Source organism: Microtus pennsylvanicus, chromosome 2 (genome assembly GCF_037038515.1).
Source record: "Microtus pennsylvanicus isolate mMicPen1 chromosome 2, mMicPen1.hap1, whole genome shotgun sequence".
NCBI classification, from domain to species: Eukaryota; Metazoa; Chordata; class Mammalia; order Rodentia; family Cricetidae; genus Microtus; species Microtus pennsylvanicus.
Genome location: NC_134580.1, coordinates 117,064,254 through 117,084,273, shown reverse-complemented (window position 1 = coordinate 117,084,273; position 20,020 = coordinate 117,064,254). Strand labels below are relative to the sequence as shown.

At 36.9% G+C, this 20,020-nt stretch overlaps 1 protein-coding gene across 1 annotated transcript in view; it reads right to left on the bottom strand.

The window, feature by feature from the left end:
- Sptlc3 (serine palmitoyltransferase long chain base subunit 3) overlaps window positions 1–20,020 on the bottom strand; it is a 120,539-nt gene that overhangs the window by 61,637 nt on the left and 38,882 nt on the right. The window contains exons 5-6 of the mRNA XM_075963839.1: window positions 8,536–8,660; window positions 6,509–6,602 (exon numbers count right to left, since the gene is read on the bottom strand). Coding sequence (XP_075819954.1) covers window positions 6,509–6,602; window positions 8,536–8,660 — 219 coding nt within the window. The remainder of the gene's footprint in view (window positions 1–6,508; window positions 6,603–8,535; window positions 8,661–20,020) is intronic.

The following is a 20,020-nucleotide window of genomic DNA, read 5'->3' as shown; positions in this document are numbered from 1 at the left end:
AGATGGATGCCCCAATGTTACAGAATAACTTTGGGTGACTGTCCAGGCAGTGAGATGTCTCTGTCAATTGTAGAGTTGTGAAAGTTGTTATAATGTATTTCCTGTTTACTTAGGTAATATTATATCCTCCTAGAGTCTTTGATGGAATTGAAGAAATATAGTTATAATTATAAGAAATAGATTAGATATAAAACTTTAGACTCACAAAGATAGAATAGATGATAAAGTATTTTATGTAATTTGACAAATGTAAATGGACTAAATATTGTAAGTACAATTTTTGCTTGATAACTTTTGTTGTATGTGATCTTTCTGTGTTAAAGTTAAAATATTTCTTTTTAATTAGACAGAAAATTGGAGGTGATGTGGGATTCCCCTCTGTATGCTGTGAATATATTTTATTATAGTTGGTTAACAAAGAAGCTGCTTTGACCTATAGCAGGGCAGAATATAGCCAGGCTGGAAGAGATGTATAGAGAGAGCAGGTGGAGTCAAAGAGATGCCATGTAGCTGCCAAAGGAGAAAGACACCCACTGGAGCCTTGCCTTACCAGTAGGACACAACCTCATGGTAATATACAGATTAATAGAAATAGATTAATTTAAGATATAAGAGTTAACTAGAAATATGCATAAGCTTTTGGCCAAACAGTGTTATAATGAATACAGTTTCTATGTGATTATTCAGGTCTAAGCAGTTGGGAAACAAAGAGCAGTCTCCGTCCACATACTAGCAGTCATTTCTTTCTGCTTCTTGAGTGTGGATGCAATATAACCACTTGAGTGTGGATGAAATATGTCCTACTGCGGTGGCTCCCATACCATGCTGCACCCTAAAACTCTGATTCAAAACAGCCTTTCTTTCTTTAGGTTTCTTTGCTAAGTATTTTGTGGCAGCCATGGGAAAATTAAGTAATGCAAGTGGAAGAGGGATAAAGAGAACTTGGGATAGAATATAGTCCACAGGAGGAAACAAATTTTGGGTTTCATGAAATCTCATAATCTCAGTCTTTTGCAATTTCTTGGCATGGGCAGTCATCATTAAGAACCTGTCTTTCATGTTATTAGCTTTTTTACCTGGTGTGGTTCATGTGTTATAGTTGAAAACTTGGCATATTCTATGTAACCTTAAATAGCTCCTGTGCTATGTCACTCCAATCTATGAGTGTTCAGGAGTAAAGCATCATAGTATTGGAGGCAGACACATTTAGTATTATCTTGAGTATCACTAAGCTGCAAGCAGAGCCAGTAGAAATGAATATCAATTATATTGTTGTCCCATCTAATTCTTTCCCCCTCTGGACACCTTCTTGCTTCCTTCACTCCTGAGAAAGTAGAAGACTCTGTATACAGCTCTGCTCCCTAAGGTGGTGCTTTCATGATGTGACTATAACATGGTGCACACTGGTGAGAGGGAGTAAAGCCTTCTATTTGTTTCTTACTTCTGCTGCAAGAAAATAGCCCAAATTATTGACTAAAACAAGACAATAGAAGGTTTTACAAATCTGGACATCAGAAGCTGCAGTGGGCCTGCCTGGACTAATTCATAGCTTTGGCAGGCTGGGCCATATTTTTGAAAGTGTTAGAGTCTATTGTGCTTTTTCATATTTTCCTGCTTCTACGCCCCACCTTCCTTAGAATGTGATCCCTTTCCATCTTCAAAACTAAAAACGGGCTGGGCGGTGGTGGCGCACGCCTTTAATCCCAGCACTCGGAAGGCAGAGGCAGGCGGATCTCTGTGAGTTCGAGACCAGCCTGGTCTACAAGAGCTAGTTCCAGGACAGGCTCCAAAACCACAGAGAAACCCTGTCTCGAAAAACAAAAACAAAAACAAACAAACAAACAAACCAAAAAAAAAACAAAACTAAAAATGGCAACTGCTGTCTTTCTCATATTGCGTTTTTCTGACAACCTTCATTTTGCTTCATCTTCTGAATTTAGGGACCATAATACTACACTGGACCCCCTTAGAGGTTTTATTTTAAAATTAATCGACTGACTTGCTGAATTATCTCTGTAGTTTTAACTTTCTTTCCAGGTAATGAGGCATTGGCAGGTTCTGGGGACCAGGGCACCGGTATGTTTCAGGGCAATTATTTTGCCTTCCACAGAAAACCAAGCAATAGCAGCTCATTCATAATGGATGTCTGTGAACTAGGAGGTGGTAGATGATGACCCAACTGCATAATCCTAATCAACTAGAAGGGCAGCATTTTCCAGGCAGTCCCAGATTTCACTGGTACTTTGTAGAATCATTTTTTTAAAAAGTTAGTTTACATACAAAAGAGCAAGTCTCTCTATACCATTTCCACAATACTTTCTTTGAGTTGTTCCTCTTCTCTAGATTATTGTGGGTTAGTTTCTTAAATACCTTTGAACTTTAATCTTTCCATCTATTAATTTGTTTCTATCTTATTATTTTTCTGCACGACTAACTAAATGAATAAATAAATAGAGCAGCAATGTCAATAACTAGATATCTGGCATATAGTAAATTCTCAATTAACTGCTAGTTTCTGGCACAAAATAGCTACAGCTAACATTTATTATAAATATAAATAGTGTCATATACTTTCTGGGAGTAAGAATGCAGCATGAAGAGTAAGTTATTGAATAGGTTGAATATTAAAAAGCTTTGCAGAAAATAAAAATTTAATGCTAATTGTAATCTCAGCAGAGTTGAAGATTTTAAAATAGAAATGTATTTGAACATATTTAAATTTTGGAAAATTATAGAAATAGGGACATTCTAAAATATTCTCATTCACCTGTCCCAGGTTAATGTTTCAACATATTATATCTATGTATCTATGTATCTATCTATGTATCTATGTATCTATGTATCTATGTATCTATGTATCTATCTATCTATGTATATCTATCTATCTATCTATCTATCTATCTATCTATCTATCTATCTATCTATCTATCTATCTATCCATTCACCATTTATTTCTTCTGAATTGAGACTAAGCTACATATATCATATCCTTTATCCCTATATAGTTCACTACACCTTCCCTAAGAAGAGAGATATACTTTTATGTGACAATAAAAGGGCTGGTTGATCTATCTATATGGAACCAGATGTAATATCATAGGCTTTATGAACCACACAAGTTCTTGGTTACACACTCCTCTTTGTAACCATTTACAAACATAAGTTCTTACGTGATAGGTAGTATAGTTACCCACCTTGACATATTACTCTTACTTAATACTTTTAAGTTTATTAGTCTCTCTTCTGAGTTTACAGTTTGACCCAGGAATAGCATCATCTCATGTCACTCAGCGTATTTGTCACAACTTTCAGTATCTTTTATGGTAAACTATTTTCTTGGATTGTTTTAATCTTTTATAATATTGCTAAGACAAGTCCTTGGCTTTTATCAAGCATTTCTAATTTGGGGTTTTCTGCTCTACATTCTATGTAAATTATGGAGAAAAATATTTCATTGAAGATAAAATGGCCATGTACCCATCACTAACAGTGTTGCTGGTTTTTTTTTTTTTTTTTTTTTGCTGTCCAAGCTTCCTTCATGTGGCTTCTCTGACATTACTTTCCTGTGAGTAGAATCCAAAGGATAATACTAAATGGCTGCTTGTGTGGTGGGGTTTGTGTTGCTAGTTTTATATTAAACTACTGTGAGTCCTGAGTAATCGCTGAAACAGTTGGATAGCAAAACATATTCTGTGGTTGGACAACCTTATTTAACATAAGGTTGTTTTATATTGCCTTGCCTAGAAATTTCCCCCATTACCCAGGTGGCAAAACAAAGGAAAAAGACGTGAATGTTGTAAAGAATCCCGGGAGGAGGAAGGAGGTGACAGGAAGGGGAGGGAGGTAAGAAGGGATGGGTAGAGAGTGACCAGAGCACATTATATACAACTATGAAATAATTCATACAAAAATCCATAATAAGATTTAGGTCTTCTGTCTCTCATTGTACATTATATATTGTCAATGTATTCGTTTCAACTCAAAGATTTGTTTTAAGTTGGTCTGGAGATGGGAACAATCGTATCTGCCATGGATGGTCCCTAGATGCCTATATTTTATAGTTTGGACCACAAACTACATTTTAGTAGAATGGAATGAAGAAGTAAGTAATCAATCTTGACAATGACCCAGCTCACTTGTTCCAAATAAATCACAACCCAGCTCTGTCTATTGTAGAAGTGAGATTATTGTGTTAACCGTATATATGGCTTATTCATTTCCAGGTATAAGCTCCTACTACCAGTCATTTGTCATGCTAAAGATGCAAAGACACACATTGCATTTGTGCTAACACCAAAGAAATTTGACTGGCCACTTAGTAAAAGCATTACTGTTTCTTCTTTGGCTTCATCCTTGTCTCAGGAGAGCTTCATTATGAATATCAGCCTGGCTTTGAACTCACTATCCTCTTAACTGAGATTCCTGAGTGTTAGGCTTCCTGGAAGAAACCATCATACCCAGCACAAATATACTCCTTAAATCCCCCAAAAATGTGTATTTCAAACACGATTTTTTAGTAATACTTATATAATGTGAAATTGGATGTGATAATAGATGGAAAATCAATACAACTTAAGAGATTTATTTTATCAATAATAAAATGAAAAGTTGAATATTTGTTGCAAATACAAAAAAAGGAGGCCAACATATTTTTAATTACATTGAACTATATCAAATTTGAGCCACATATCTGCAGTCTTGTTCTTCTGGAGTGCCTCGCCCTGGTCCTTCCCCCATCATAGCAATCTGTTCACAGACGCTGACTGTAGTTTCCCAATATATGTCAATTCCCACCTGTTGGGGGATATTTGATACCCTGAAACTGTGTTATGAAAGTCAACCTTGAGTCAGGGGACAGAGCCAGCGACTAGTTGGAATTAGCCATAGAAAAGGCAGGAATATGAATAGAGGAGCTGCACAGAAAGGAGTAGGGAGAGAAGTTAAGAGATGTCATGCGCTCTTTGATCTGGGAACCGTGGAGTGAAGGTCAGCTCGTCGCTCCTCCACCTCTTCGATTTATCAGGTTTTTACTCCAATATCTGACTCCTGAGTCTTTACTGGTAATAGAACAACTTCACTGAACACAATATCCACCCCAACCCCAGGCCTGTTTCAGTTAGAGCAGGTTTTTGTTGAACACTCCACTAGTTAGAAAAGGGACTCATTGAATTCACTTGAGAACCCTCATGTGAATTCTCTCCTCTCTCATGAGACAATTGATCTTTGGATAATCCTTCCTGCTCATTACCAGTCTTCTTTTCCTTTACTCTCTGTGAATTCTTTGAAGGAAGGTGTGTGCTGAGGAGAAGAAACAAGGAAAGTTGAGGGGAATGGAAAGAAAGAGAGAAAGGCCGTAAGAAATAAAAGGAAGTATGCTAATGTGTGTGCTGTTGTGTGTGTGTGTGTGTGTGTGTGTGTGTGTGTGTGTGTATGTGCATGTGTATGTGTGTACTTGTATGAGCATGCACACAAAATTAAAGGAAGCCTCTGGTGCTAAATGTGCCAGAAGCAGAGCTTTAACAGGTCATATAGGTCAACGTCTTCCTTAGCTTTACAGATGAGGATTTTGAATGAAAGATGAAAGGATTTGCAGAAAGTGGCACAAATGAGGAGTACATCTGGATCGGAGAACATAGGTGCTTCCAGCCATGGCCTGTTTCTTTTAAGTTGTTTTCCAGAGACTTCTAATGGTGTCTGATCTGACCCATAAAGAGTGAAGGAATAGCCCTCTGCATCTTCTTCACTACTTAGACACTTCAAACAGAGCCTGGAAGGGCATTCAAAATCTTCTGAGATTTATTTTTATTTTGTTTTATGTCTCTGAATGTTTTTTTCTGCATGTATGTATGTGTACCATGTGTGTTCAAGGTACCCACTGCAGTCAAAAGAGGATATCTGGACCCTTGTTACCTGGAGTTGTAGTTGATTGTAAGCTACCATGTATGTGCTGGGAATTGAACCTGGGTTCTCTACAAGAGAATTACGTGTTCTAAACCACCAGATCCATCTCTCTAGCTTCTGAAAGGATATTTTAATAAAGTCTAAGACTATTAGGGGGATACAGACATTAACATTTTGTATGTAGGGATAGGGAAAACTAGCATTATACCAAGAAGAACGCTTTTTACTTACACATGGCCCAAAATGTAAAATCTTTGAACTTTTCCAAGACAAGGTTACAGGAAGGGCAGAATTGTGACACATCTGATAATTAATTGGCATCCTAAGGTATCAATCACATCTTCAGAGACCATGCCGCAAGACCACTAACTGTGACAACTGTGACATTTATGTGTTTTGGTAACACTTAGCAATCTGGATGTTTAATATACTTCAGCCATTTGTTCCAGGTCATCAGAGATTAACAAGCCAGCAGTGAATATAAGCATAATTGTCTTTCATTAGGTTAAGTTGCCAGTATGAAAAGCAAGGACAAAATATCGTGAATAACCTTGACCTTTGCCTAGGAGCAAGCCAGTGTATTCTAGGTAAATGCTCAGATACTCACTGTTGTGTTTGAAGGGTCTTATGGTTGCACCTGAGAGTCGAGCCCCCAGGATGATAGACGTGTGGTTTAACTCGTCACTTAAAATAAGGCATCCCTAGGCAGAAAACAAACACAAACCACAAGATGACAAAAGAAAAGACAACATATGGGAACTAGAAGACACCAAAACCCATGTTAAGCCTGGACTCTATTGTATTTGAAAAGGTTGAACTTTAGCTGGTATTTATATAAACAAAATCTAATCTTTCAGCTAGCTCTCTAGTCTTTTAGCTGGCTCAGGGAGATGGCAGCTGTTTGTAAGACATTGCGTCTCTACTGGAACATTCACAGATGGTTTTCAACAGAAAGATCACGTGTAAGCATCAGTCAGAGTCTAAAGGATTGAAGACTGTGACTGGAGGGCTGATGTGTGGCAGAGGGCTATAGACTATTTGGTACCTGATTCTGTGCTAGATTATTTGGAAGGTTCTCATTAGTCCTCCAGGAAGCTCGGGAGGCATTTTACAACAAGGCATTTCAAACTCTTATCTTGTGTGCTCATTTTGCCTGTGCTAACAGCCCAAAGAGACAGAATCATCTGTGTTTTACAGCTAAAAACTGGATATTTGGAAAAGTGTGCATGCATGGAAGGTCAGTGTGTGGTGGGTGGAAAATACTGCTACTCATCTATAATGCTTGTACATTTATTTTTCTTTAAAATAATTTAAAAAATGCATACATATAGAGCTTTTTAAGGATACCAAAAATGAAGAGAAATGATGGCTCTCTTTTGTTTCCTGTGGTGACCTGGAATTGAGTCCCCCCCTTATATTTTGATAATTTCACATACAAAATGTTTTATGTTTTTGAGGCGAAAGCCAGCAAACTTGTCTTATCTTCACACTGAAAAATATGTGTCTATGATTTTTTTCTTTTGAAACATTTGAGAATTACTGTAAACATCATGATACCTCAAATCTGTGTTCTTTAGCTGTGTAATTACTATAAATGTGGCAGTTGTTATTGCCACAAAGTTCCAAATTTTTTATTAAATGTTACATATATTATGTATCAGCATCTAATATGTCACTAAAATTAATCATTTCCCTAACTATTCTAATACTTCTAATGGTGTTATCTTTATATTTTTTAATGAAATTCACAGAATCCAATTTTAGATCATATATCACACTTAGCTATCATTGCATTTTTAGTAGCATAAATCTGGTTTATTGTACTTGCTTATTTAACATGATGTAGTCCACTTCTCATTTCTTTCTCAGGGACATCCTTAAACTTCTGGCATGATTTACGCTCTGAAGTTCTTTGTGATTTGGCATATGCCTTCATTGTTGGTCTCTTTTTGGATCATGAGCCTGTGTTTAATTCCTCCACACTCTCTGCTTTGTACATGCAATCCCTTCTTTATTGGTTCAAGAACAATATCAATGATAGTATATCAATGCTCTCTTTTCATAATTCTAGTATAGCCACTGCAAGGTATCTCAAGAAGAGCTGCCAGCTCTCTTTTCCTGTAATACCCATCCAATTTTATTTAGTATATTGTTTCTCCACTATAAAGTGAACACTTAAATTTACAAGGCAGGGATCTTGTTCATCCTTTTATATCCTGTGTGTGGCTTCATGCCATGCCACGTGGAATCTCAATAATTAGTCAGCCAATTGATGAATGAACAAATGGCTTGGAAAATTTTTGGCCTAAAGTCATGCTTAGTATGTGCTTGCTACATGACAAATGTAGCTGCAAGTCCTTAAAACTTCAGATTGTCTAAGCTACTATTGAAGATGACATTTGATCCATATTTAGTTTGGCAATTTAATAACTGGGATGATCATGAGGATTTGCTAGCCTACGCTGATGTATTTATGCAAAGATTTTGATCTTGAGAAAAGGACTGTTTTGGCAAAGTTTCTGATAGAGGATTTCCATGAAGATGTAATTTTTAAGATAATACATAGGTGTATTGTCTATGTAATCATTAGATTATACATACAGCAGAAGAAGACACATAACAACAATTTCTTACCTTCCCAACAAGTATAGGGATATTCATTGCGTTGGTTGCAAATCCCATCCCAAAGGTCATCACTGCTTCTACATTCAAGAACTTAGCCATGAGCTCCTCCAGTTCCTTGTGCTTATCCAAGGTACCTAAGCGGAAATTACATGAGGAGTGATTCTCGCTTTTAAGTTTAAAAACTCAAATTCCATTAAGCGTACTTCAACAGAGTCCAATTGCATATCAAGAATTTTGGTCACAGTCCCAATCTAGAAACAACTCAAAAAGCCCATTTGTTATTAAATGAATGTATTAATTTTGGAAATATAGTTGAATGTAACCTAATAAAAGACAAAAATACTTTTTTGGTATTTTATAATGCATACATTTTTATGAAAGAAGCTGGACTCTTTTGAATGTGGGTTATGTATTCATTTATATACAGTTGGCAAATCTATAACCTTTGAATGTCAGGAGAGTGATAGTTTTTTTTTGTTTTTTGTTTTTGTTTCGTTTTTGACCATGAGAAGGATTTTGACTTTTTCTGAATGTTCTGTATTTGGATGTTGTTGGGTACACAGGTATGTTTGTTTTGTAAAAATCGATTGCGTTATATATACTTATGCCTTTTTGATATGCATTTTATAATGCAATAGAATAAAGTTTATAAAACACACCCCCAATTCCTATATCTCACAATTAATGGTTACAACCCTCTTAGAGATGTCATTCACCTAAATACACACAGATTCCAGAACTTCTATAACTACTAATGATGATGGTGGACTTTATCGAACCTTGGAATATACTAGATATTCTAAGAAGGCTGCTATCTAAATGATTGCATTAAATGTTAGGCTTCCATTAGTGCCGGTAATATTACTTTACAGATAAGAAAACCAAAATTTAAAGATTTCTCAGATAAAACTCAACAGAGATAATTTGACCTTTCTAAACATATGTTTTAATTATCATGACCTTTCTTCCTGTCTTCCTCCTCACCTCCCTTTTCCTTTACTCCCTCATTTTCCCACCACCTTCTTTCTTCTTTCTCTTTCTTTTCGTTGACATCCTCTTACTACGTAGCCCTGGCTGCCTTCAACTTAGTGAGCCTCCTATCCAATCTCCCTGAGTGCTAGGATTATAGGTGTGTATCACCATGCCTGGCCCATAGCCTTTTATATCACTGTTTACTGATCTCTTCTTAAATACTTTAATCATATTACTTCTTGCTGGTAGCACAGTTTAATACTTCCCGAATTTGGCTTTTAATCATTTCATCTTCTAGATCCAGCATCATAGCTACTAGCTATATGTAGTCAGCGAAATTTAAGAACTGAATTCTAAATTATATTTGAATTTCATTACTTTCATTTTAACCTTAAAATTAAAGTACTTATAAATATTTCTTACTAAACACAGTGTCAGTATTTTAATAGGATTTCATTTGACTCCAGTCACGGAAAATTTAGTGTGCACACTGAGATGTAATATGAATGTAAAAAAAATAATACAAAGAAATTTTATATTGATTATGCGTTTAAAGAATAATTTGGCTGTTAGAAAATTAAAAATGACAGCTCTTGCATTATATCTTTACTTGGCATTTTTCCTCGATAATAGATTTGATTATGTTTGCATGATAAATGACTTTATCCACTGAGCCATCTCTCCAGTGTGACAATTTAAGCCTATAACTGTCCCCGCAAACCTTGAGTCAGAATGACTGTGCTGTGTGTTGCTTCTGGCAACTCAGGGAATAAATAAATTCAGGTCTGAGAACAGAAAAACCCACAAGTGATGAGATGGAGCTTGTACCCACAGGATTGGAAGAGCTGCTATTGAGATCTAAGAGTGTGCAATGTTGTTACAATGTTTAGGACCATTATAAACATGCTTCCCTCAGTGTAACTACCAATATATATTATGATTCACACTGGAATATCAAAATTCTATGCTCACTAGTAAATTAGCTCATTTATTATGGCAAAATTGTTAAAGATACGCTTTTAGAAAATATTAAGCAGTAAGTTCAATGATTTAATATTTTTGTATGCAATATTGAGGATGATAGTTGAAGAACAGCATTTGTCTTTATGAGAAATCACAGTATTATACATAAACTAGTTGGTGGCCTTCTCAAACATGAATTCATTTATCCCTAGAGTTATTAGAAACAAGCCACAGTACAGTCATTCTTACTTAAGGCTCAGAGGAGCAGTTAAAAGTTAAATTGTCACACTGGAGACATGGTTTGGATGATAAAAGCATTTATCGTGCAAACTTAATGATCTGAGTTCATGTCCCAGAATTCAGTGGAGTGGAAGGAGAGAACCAGCTGCACAGAGTTATCCCTGAATTTACACAAACACATCTCTCACACACAACAATAATAAAATTTACTAAAAGGTTGAAATTTTGATATAAAATGTTACATCATCAAATATGTTATACAATAAAAAGGATAAATGAGCTTTGAAGATGAAAATGTGAGCACATGATCATTTGTTGGATTCACTTTTAATTAGAATCACTGCCTTCCAAAGAGGATGGTCCCAAGAGTAGGCAATCAAAAGTTAGGGGAGTGGATTCTGGCCCTAGATTTGCTGTTAACAGCTGAGTGGTCTCTGGCTACTGAGAATGGTGTCCTGGCAGAGTAGTGGCTCCCACTCATTTTCTCATATTCACTTAACATGTGAAGCATTCTTTGCTGCCCTTCTCAGCTGCCCTAGCAGAACTAGTCTGAAGATGACGTAATTGTTATCCCGTGATGATTGTTATTGCTCTAAGTTGATTCTGAAATGTGGAGAAATCTCTATTACAGAAGGAGCACGCAGGGTGTAGACGAGCACATGACACCCACGCCTTCCACAGATGCTTACAGAGTCAGAATGCTCATGTAAGCAAAACCTGCCATACTGTCGTAGATATTTAGTCAGGAAAACAAAATACCCTCTCCTGATGCTGACATTCAGTATGTATCGAGAGTTGTATGGAGTCTTTTTATGGAGAGTGAAGACAAGCATTAGCCAAGGGTAGAGGATGAAATTAGGAAGATCAAAGATCTATGCAGGGCCAAAGCAACAAGGTAACTAGGGAGCAAACATCAATATTTAGAAAATCTGCTTCAAGACAGAAGGCACCAAATTGGCCAACTGAGTGACTTTCCTCATAAATTATTCCTGCCCAGGGGATCAAATGAGTAACTGTGTCACAACCAAATCACCCAGGCGTATGTGAACAGATACTGAAGATAAATCTCAACCTTTGTTCTTTCTAAACCTGCTATCCCACATGCTCAGCTACAACAGTTGAAATCACTGCAAGTCCTTACGATGGCATAGGACGTGCTGCGAGGCAAACAGACAGCCAAGCGACTGAGGGATGTACATATGCAAAGACATGACTTTCAGAGGTTGCCCAATACAAGTAATTCTTTATGGATTAGTAAAAAAATAAGGTTTTTTTGAACTAATTAAGTGTTGGTTTCTTATTATTTCTAAAAGTGAAGGATGACTCCAGGGAGCAAAGAAGTCACCAGGAAGTTGATATGCTTCCTCTCTCCAGACACCAGGCATGACTCTGTCCAGGAAAGATGTTAAGTTGCAGTTGGGGGTCCAAATACTTGGTAACATTCAACAGTTTGTCTTTCATATAGAAAACACTGTCTTTTATGAATCCTAATAAAGTCTAACTGTAGTTTTAGTTGAATGAACAAACAAATTCTCAATAGCTTTTTTTGGCTGATGTCAGTGGCTCTACAAATTGCTGTGTTATGTATACTTTGACTCCTGTTATTACTTTGAGGCTTTATTTATCCAGCAGGATACTAACATTTTCTCTGTGAATAAAAGAATATATATATATATATATATATATATATATATATATATATATATGAATATGAACTGGATCTACCCTCTTGCCAGCTCACTAAGTGATATTTTCAGATGCCAAACACGGAGTTGATTGCCATAAGTCAAGTGAACAAAAAAGTACATTCAGGATAAACGACCAACATTCTGGGCATGGACTACATGCTTGTGTTGGATTTTTAGTGATACTGACTGGCTCACCCTCAGTGAGAATGTTGAGATTTCTGGCTTTCATACTGACATGCTAATGTTGATTGATAGCAGTGTGTATGGGTATAATTGAGAAGTCCATTTCACAGTAACCAATTATTCCTCTGTCTCATGTGTGAAGCTATTTCCCTAACTGTGACTAGTCACATTTGGTTCATAATAGCCTGTTTGCATACTGTTTCTAGACTTGGTCTCAGCACAAGGTTTTATTTACCACAAAAACCTGCCAGCTCTCCCCATCTGTCTGTTTCAATGGTGCTGTGTTATCAGTTCACATCTGTGCCACTTTGCATACATTGAAGATTCCTGTATTCAAGCCAGCGTCAGTTCTTTTGCCTAAAGGAATCTGGCTTTAGGCATTACACAGAAATCTTTGGGTACCCAGTTCTTTTACTTGAAGTTTATGGGGTTATACTGCCTCTTGATTTACTTTACATTTTGTCAAACATTCAGAGGAAGACGAGAAACCAGATCCCTTGTCTGACGTCTGCATTCAGAGCCAAACAGAAGAAGCCACTTGGATCTGCACACCTACTTTGGATGACTTTTTAAACAAGACACTCACCACATCTTGTTAAATTAAACCATTAGCAGATAATTAGAATCTGATGCTGGTAAAGGTGTCTAAGAGAGGCATGGTTGTACAACTATGACACATTTTCATAGCAAATGTATTGATGAGGGAAGAGCCATTACACTGACCAAATGATGTCTCCTTCACTTCATGTTCTCATTTTTTATTTCTCTTTTTTGCTTTTTCATTTTCTGAGAACTTCATACATAAGTACTGTTTTATCACAATTTTATCTCCTCTCTTTCTTCTCTTCAATTCTTTCAAGTTTCCCATTTATTTCTTCTCAACTTCATGGCCTCTTATTCTTTAGTTACTATTGTTTTACACACACATACACACACACACACTTACATATACAACTTGCTGAGTTTATTTGATGTTGATTTTATGTATATGTGTTTTGGGATTGAAGAGCCATGAAAAGACTGATCTCCCCTTCTCAGCAACTATTAATTGCTTACAGATCGTTATCTAGAGATGGAGCCTTGAGAGATTTTCCCCATCCTTGTTAGCATGCCAATTGGTGTTGTTTATTTTTCAAGTTTTATTTAGGCAACCATACTGTTGACATTTCATGGGTTCAGTTGTCTGCCATATATAGAGGACACTATCTTGCAACAGATTACTTTTTGTAATTTTATATATAATCATGGCATTTTGATGTACATATAGACAGTGAAAATATCAAACAAATGAATATGTTAATTGACTAACACAGTAACCCCTGTGTATGTATGTGCCTGTACCTGCGTGCGTGCGTGTGCATGTGCGTGTGTGTGTGTGTGTGTGTGTGTGTGTGTGTGTGTGTGTGTGTGTAAGGCCTCTAGAATACATTCCTTAAACAAGAAATTCTGATTATGGGATTAGGGATATATCTTAGTTGGTAAAATATTTGCATTGCATGCAGAGGGCTGTGGATTCAGTCCTCAGTGCTGGCAGAAAAAAAAATAGAAACAAAACTGTAGCACCCAGGACCTAGTGGTGGGCGAGACCATTGATGTTTTTCTCTCCCAGCGGTGTACTTAGACTCTCTCAGCACTATGAAAGCTAGCCAGCAAGGAGTTTTCTTGACAGTCAAGGTTGATTTCTCTATGTCCTGAATCCCATTCTAAGTGGTGTCTTCAGCAATAGGGTCTTACCATTTACTTTTGATGGGCAACTAAAAGCAATGGCAATACTCTGTGTTGTTCTGGGTACTTCAGGGCCCCTCTCCCTAACTCACAAGAATAAACTCCCTGATTGAGATTTTCATTTAATAATTCATGTCTCCTAGGAGCGATATAGTCTTCCCAAGCAGAATAGATCTATTCCAATTCCTTTGAAGACATATTACATCTTAAAAATTAACTTATAAACCAATGGATCTTTTTTTTAATCAAAATTTGCAGTTTTGGTTAATTTACCTCCTATCCTTTGTTCTCTCTTATCTCCCAATCTCCATACTCACTTAAATCTTTAACCCTGGAGTATTTCCTACTGTCCTTCCATGCCACCTGTATTATACTATCAAGATGTAGGTTTCTGCATAGTTTTTTTCCCTATCATTTCATTTCAGTTAAGTCTTTCCCATTCTCTTATTTTCTCACTCCCACCCATTTCCATGTTTGAATCTTTCTGTTTCCGGGATTTTCTCTATTTTCATTTTACCCACATTTTACTACGTTCCCTTCCCTAATCATCAGCCTCGAAAGTCCCATATCTCATGACTTAATTTCCACATATATTCCAAATTAAGTATACAAAACAAAAGATTTAAATGTGAGTTTCACATATAAGAGATAACAAGTAATGTTTGTCTTCCTGAGACTAGGTTACTGCACTCAGTATAATTTTTTCCAGTTCCATCAATTTGCCTAGAAATTTTGTGAATTTGTTTTTCTTTACATCCAAGTAAAATTCTATTGTTTTTGAATTTTATATTTAATTATCTGTTTATTAGTTAATAAGATAAATTGATTCTACTATTGCAAAAGGAGCAACAGTGCACACGGATCTGCCAGTATCTCTGTAGTGATATATAATGTCCTTTGGTATTTGCTAGGTTCTATGATAGTTTTATCTCTGGCTTTCTGAGAAACCTCCAGACTGGTATCTATAGTAGCTACACTAGTCTCCATTCTCACCAAGGTTTGTAACTGTTTCTCCTTCACCACATACACACCACTATTTGTATTACTGATGATGGCCATTCTGACTCAAGGAGACAGAAAACTGGGAGGGGTATGGAGTGGAGTGTACCAGAAGGAGCTGGAGGTAGTGGTGGGTATAACCTTATTTATGAATACCAGAATTATAATTTCAGATACTTCTCTTGTGTCACAAATTCTTATCATTTTTGTCAAAAGGATAAAACTGGAAACATTACCCTTAATTTGCAGGAGTACAGATTAGAAAACCCCTGGATTACTTAGTGACCATCAAATGAGTAGGGCTCTGGTTTTAGCTGTGAGAAATATGGTATAATTCAATGCACTCTTTAGTTATACCTTGGAGAATTATTCTTAGTTTTGATTTCCTAGCAGTATTGAGCAGCAAGTCACAACTATGCCTGGACTGTGTGTTTTATCTTCTGGAGTAGAGAGGAGGAAGACATTAATCTGCAAATTGTCAACTTCTGGGGCTCTCCAGGTTTTCATCCCAGGTGTCTCTTTTCAGGCATTTACTGTACTGATGTAAAATTATTGGCATATTGTATTTGACATTATTATACTTGCTTGATTTTGCTGAACCTGCAAGGCCAATTTCCACACTTTTGGAGATATCATTGCTTGTTGAAATATGGCTTGGGTGTAACTCCTAATGCTGTGAGAGAAAGGACAATTACCTTGTCAGGACTCTCTTAGGTCTCAGGGAATTGCCAAAAAGCTTTCAGAAACCAAGATATATTTTCACTTTTCTACTCTCAAACAATTTTTCAGAGAGTACCCCTCACCTTACAAGGACCCTTAAAGTGGCTTGAGAGTAATGCAAGGACATTTCATTAATCAGAATTTGCAATAATTTATCCTAAAAGGAACTGGCAGCATTTATGAATAATGGATTTGCTATATAGCAAAATAATTGAAGTGGGAATCTTCGTAACATATAATGAAACCAATTGATTATAAACATGATTGTAGCATTGATTTGCATAAAGTTGTGTTCATTAAAAACATCTTTTGTGGTAGTAGAACCTGTACATGCTAGAAAAGTTCCCTACCACTGAGGTCATCTAAAAAAAATAACCAGGGCCAGGCGGTGGTGGCACATGCCTTTAATCCCAGCACTCGGGAGGCAGAGGCAGACGGATCTCTGTGAGTTCGAGGCCAGCCTGGTCTACAAGAGCTAGTTCCAAGACAGGAACCAAAAAACAAAACAAAACAAAACAACAACAATAAAAAAAAAACCGAACTACAGAGAAACCTTTTCTCAAAAAATCAAAAAAAAAAAAAAAAACAAAAAAACCAACCAACCAAACAAACAAACAAACAAAAAAAACCAACCAGGATCTCCACTTGATATAAATTCATTAGAAACTACTTATTCCCAGGGATACTTGAATAGCTGAAGCTTTATTTTTTTAAAATATGTTTGAATTTAGACATATTGCTATTTCAAGCTGGTCTTTTCTTCAGAAGCTTGAATTAATGAAACTACACATTTCCTATATGAAGCTTCAACCCCCTTGGCAAGAAGCAAGTTATCAAGAAGATTACTTGATAACTGGAATTCAAGAACAAGGACTGGTCAGGAAGCTATGTTACAGGGGCAGGATAAAGTATTTACATGCTAATGGTTAAGGGGAATCTAAACTGAACACAGATTTCAGCACGTTGCACTTTACTGGTGATGCTAGCACTGCAGCTGAACCTTTAGGTGTGAAATATGTCCCCAGTATATTCTTTCCTGTGGAATCCTATGTCAAAAAGATGTGTTCATTCTGAAGATCTGAAAAACGAAAGCATTCGTGTCTACACTGAAAGCTGCAATTAAAGTTGAAGGGATGTCCCCAAGTGGGCATGTGCTTAAACTAAACAGGTGGTTTGCTTTTTCTTTTCTTTTCAAGAGTGGACAGATCACTAAGGTGAGATGAGCTCCTTTAGCATAGGCATTGCCTTGTGGCATTCTAAGCACTGTCTCCGATGCCAACTTGTGAGTTAGAGCACTTAATAGTGCTCTAATGGTCTTTGTGACTATTAGTGCTATTGGGTGCAGCAGTGCATAGGGTTTGGCGGTTATGTGCAAACGATGTACTTCTACCGTACATCCGGTTGTCACCTTTGTGTGTGCAGGGGAGGTAAGATGAGAGAAAAATCACACATTTTTGTGGAGCTAGCATGGGAAGTGAGGAGAAATGAAATAAAGGCTTCTCTATGACTTCTACTAATTTAACCTTTCCTTGGCTTCAAGATGGGGGAGTAACATGTGTCAGGATATGTTCAATAATCAAAACTGACTCACTTCGTTGATTTTCTGGGTGTCTCTTAGCTGCTTGTTATTTTCCATTGACAGAATACCATCTTCCAGGCATATGTGTTTGTTCTAAACAAAGTAAAAGACCCCTGTACTTTGAGAAAGTCAGTCTTGCTATCTAGTGTCCGGCAGTCCTTAGAGTATCCAAAGCAATTTGAACTCACTAGAAATGTAAAATATGTCTTTTTCACTTATGGGGCAGATCTGCTGTTACTCAGTTTACAGCATTAAACATTTTCTTAAGACTATAAAACATGTTTTCCAATCCAGTTACTTGAAAATTTTTTAGATGGATGGCTCTCAGAACAATGATATTTGTAATTCTTGCATGTTAATATTGTTTTTTTATGTTGCAGAATGATTTCAGTTAATCCCTATAATTTATTAACTCCATCACTGATAGCCTCAGTTCATATTTCATCCTGTTTTTTTTATGATTACTATAGATATCTTATCCTTGGGCCTTTAATTATTTGCTTGAAAACTGTTAAAATTTCTGTCCTACAACTTGACTCAGATAGATGAATTTTGAAGAGATTTGGGGGTACAAAATAGTATAAGGATATATGTTATTAAGATATATTATATTATATATGATATAATATATATGATATACATTACTAATACAGATTCTATAGAACACAAAGAACAGTATTCTTTCTCCATCTGTTTCTCCATTTATTGGTATGGAGAAAGAACACCAAACGAAACTTAGTCCTGTCTAATTTCTCTGCATTTGCTGATCTGCACAACCAGGGATCTGTCTGTGGGTGGCTTCCTCTGGCAGCAAATCATTGTCTGTGTCCAGCCTTTTTCCTTTGGTTTCTGTCTACTACGATGAAGAGATATTCTCTCTTACTGAGTTGAGGTGTTCTTCATGACTGTCTTCTGACTTGATTATATACAACCCTAGTACTAGTGGCACAGCTCTTGAAGAAACATTTCAAGAAGTCCCTCTGTATCTCTACAAGCTGGAGGTGTTCCTCCAGTGTGTGATACATCATCAAACAAAGCATTATGGGTATCTCAGGTCTAAATGGAGTAGAACTGCCTCTGTCCCATGACACACTACTACTTCATTTACATCCCTAGTTCTAATGCCAAATGGAAATGAATAAGAATCCCTTGTTAAGTAATATGAGTAACCATGATCGGCTCTGTAGATTGAGCCAAATATTTACTGTATTTGTGGCTAAAATCTAACATCGATGGTTGAAAATGCTTGGAAAAGCCTATTCTTTCATAAGCATATATATTCATATGAAAAAGTTTAGTGGTTGGAGTTATCCGGCTTAGGGAATTATATTCATATCAGAAGCAACAGGATGCCAAATAAACACCCTAGTGCCAGCCAGATTTGTGATAAATCCCAATGTGTTGCTAGCCAAAGGTGATCCGGAAACTCTAAAACAATACAGTCTGTTGTCGTTGTTCTTGGTTGCCTACGATTGCTGAAGACAACACATATATTGCTCAAAGGAGATAGAGAAATCAAGTTGGTAATGACTAGGAAGCCTCGTCTCTGCTGGCTAGCTCTCCCAGTACTGGAAGGTGCTATGCAGGCTGCTGGAGGAAAAGTCAGCAGCAGTCTTACCCAACTGTGAACCCTGTGAACTGTAATATAGACTGGGGCAGCAAGCTACACTCATAGGTTAAATAGTGAATGCTTTCTGCTTGGACTTAAGGCCTTCTTCATAGCAGGAAATACAAGCCTCCCATGAGATATGGCCAGGAAGAGTTTTTCAGCCCCCGAGGTCAATCTACTATTATTATTTTGGCTAAATGGATATAGTATAAAACTGCACACAAATTCATATCTCTCTACCTACAGATCAGTGCAGCTCTCAAGTCTCATGGTAAACCATCAGTGGATAGGGATTGATGTAAAAACTCGAAAGTGCTCACAGAACATGCTCAACCACAAAAGGTTCATCTGTATCACATCCCTCCCCTGAGTCTTCACTCAGGGACCACCACAGAAGAGGGATCTGAAGATGCTAAAAGCCAGATATCATGCAGGACTGGAGCAAAACCGTCAGAAAGTTCATAGCAGCTACCATTACTGGCAAAGAGCCTCATGAGACCAAGTCAGGGAACACTGTAGCATGGACAGGGAAGGGGTTCATGACCTCTGACTCCTAACTGAGGAACTAGGGACAGTTAATGTCTTCTGGGGAAGGAAGAGTCAGTTGTCTTTAAGGAGATGACTCCTGGCATGCTGACCACATTCTAATAAATGGCTCAACACCCAAGGGTGTATAGACAGCTCAAATGCTGTCAATAGTTATTAAGTAAAGCTAAAAGAAAAAGGGAAGTCACAGAGGTATGGGGGTAGGCATATATCTTGGAAGAGTTGAGGTGAATGTGATCAAAACACATTTTATAAAATTCTCAAAGAATT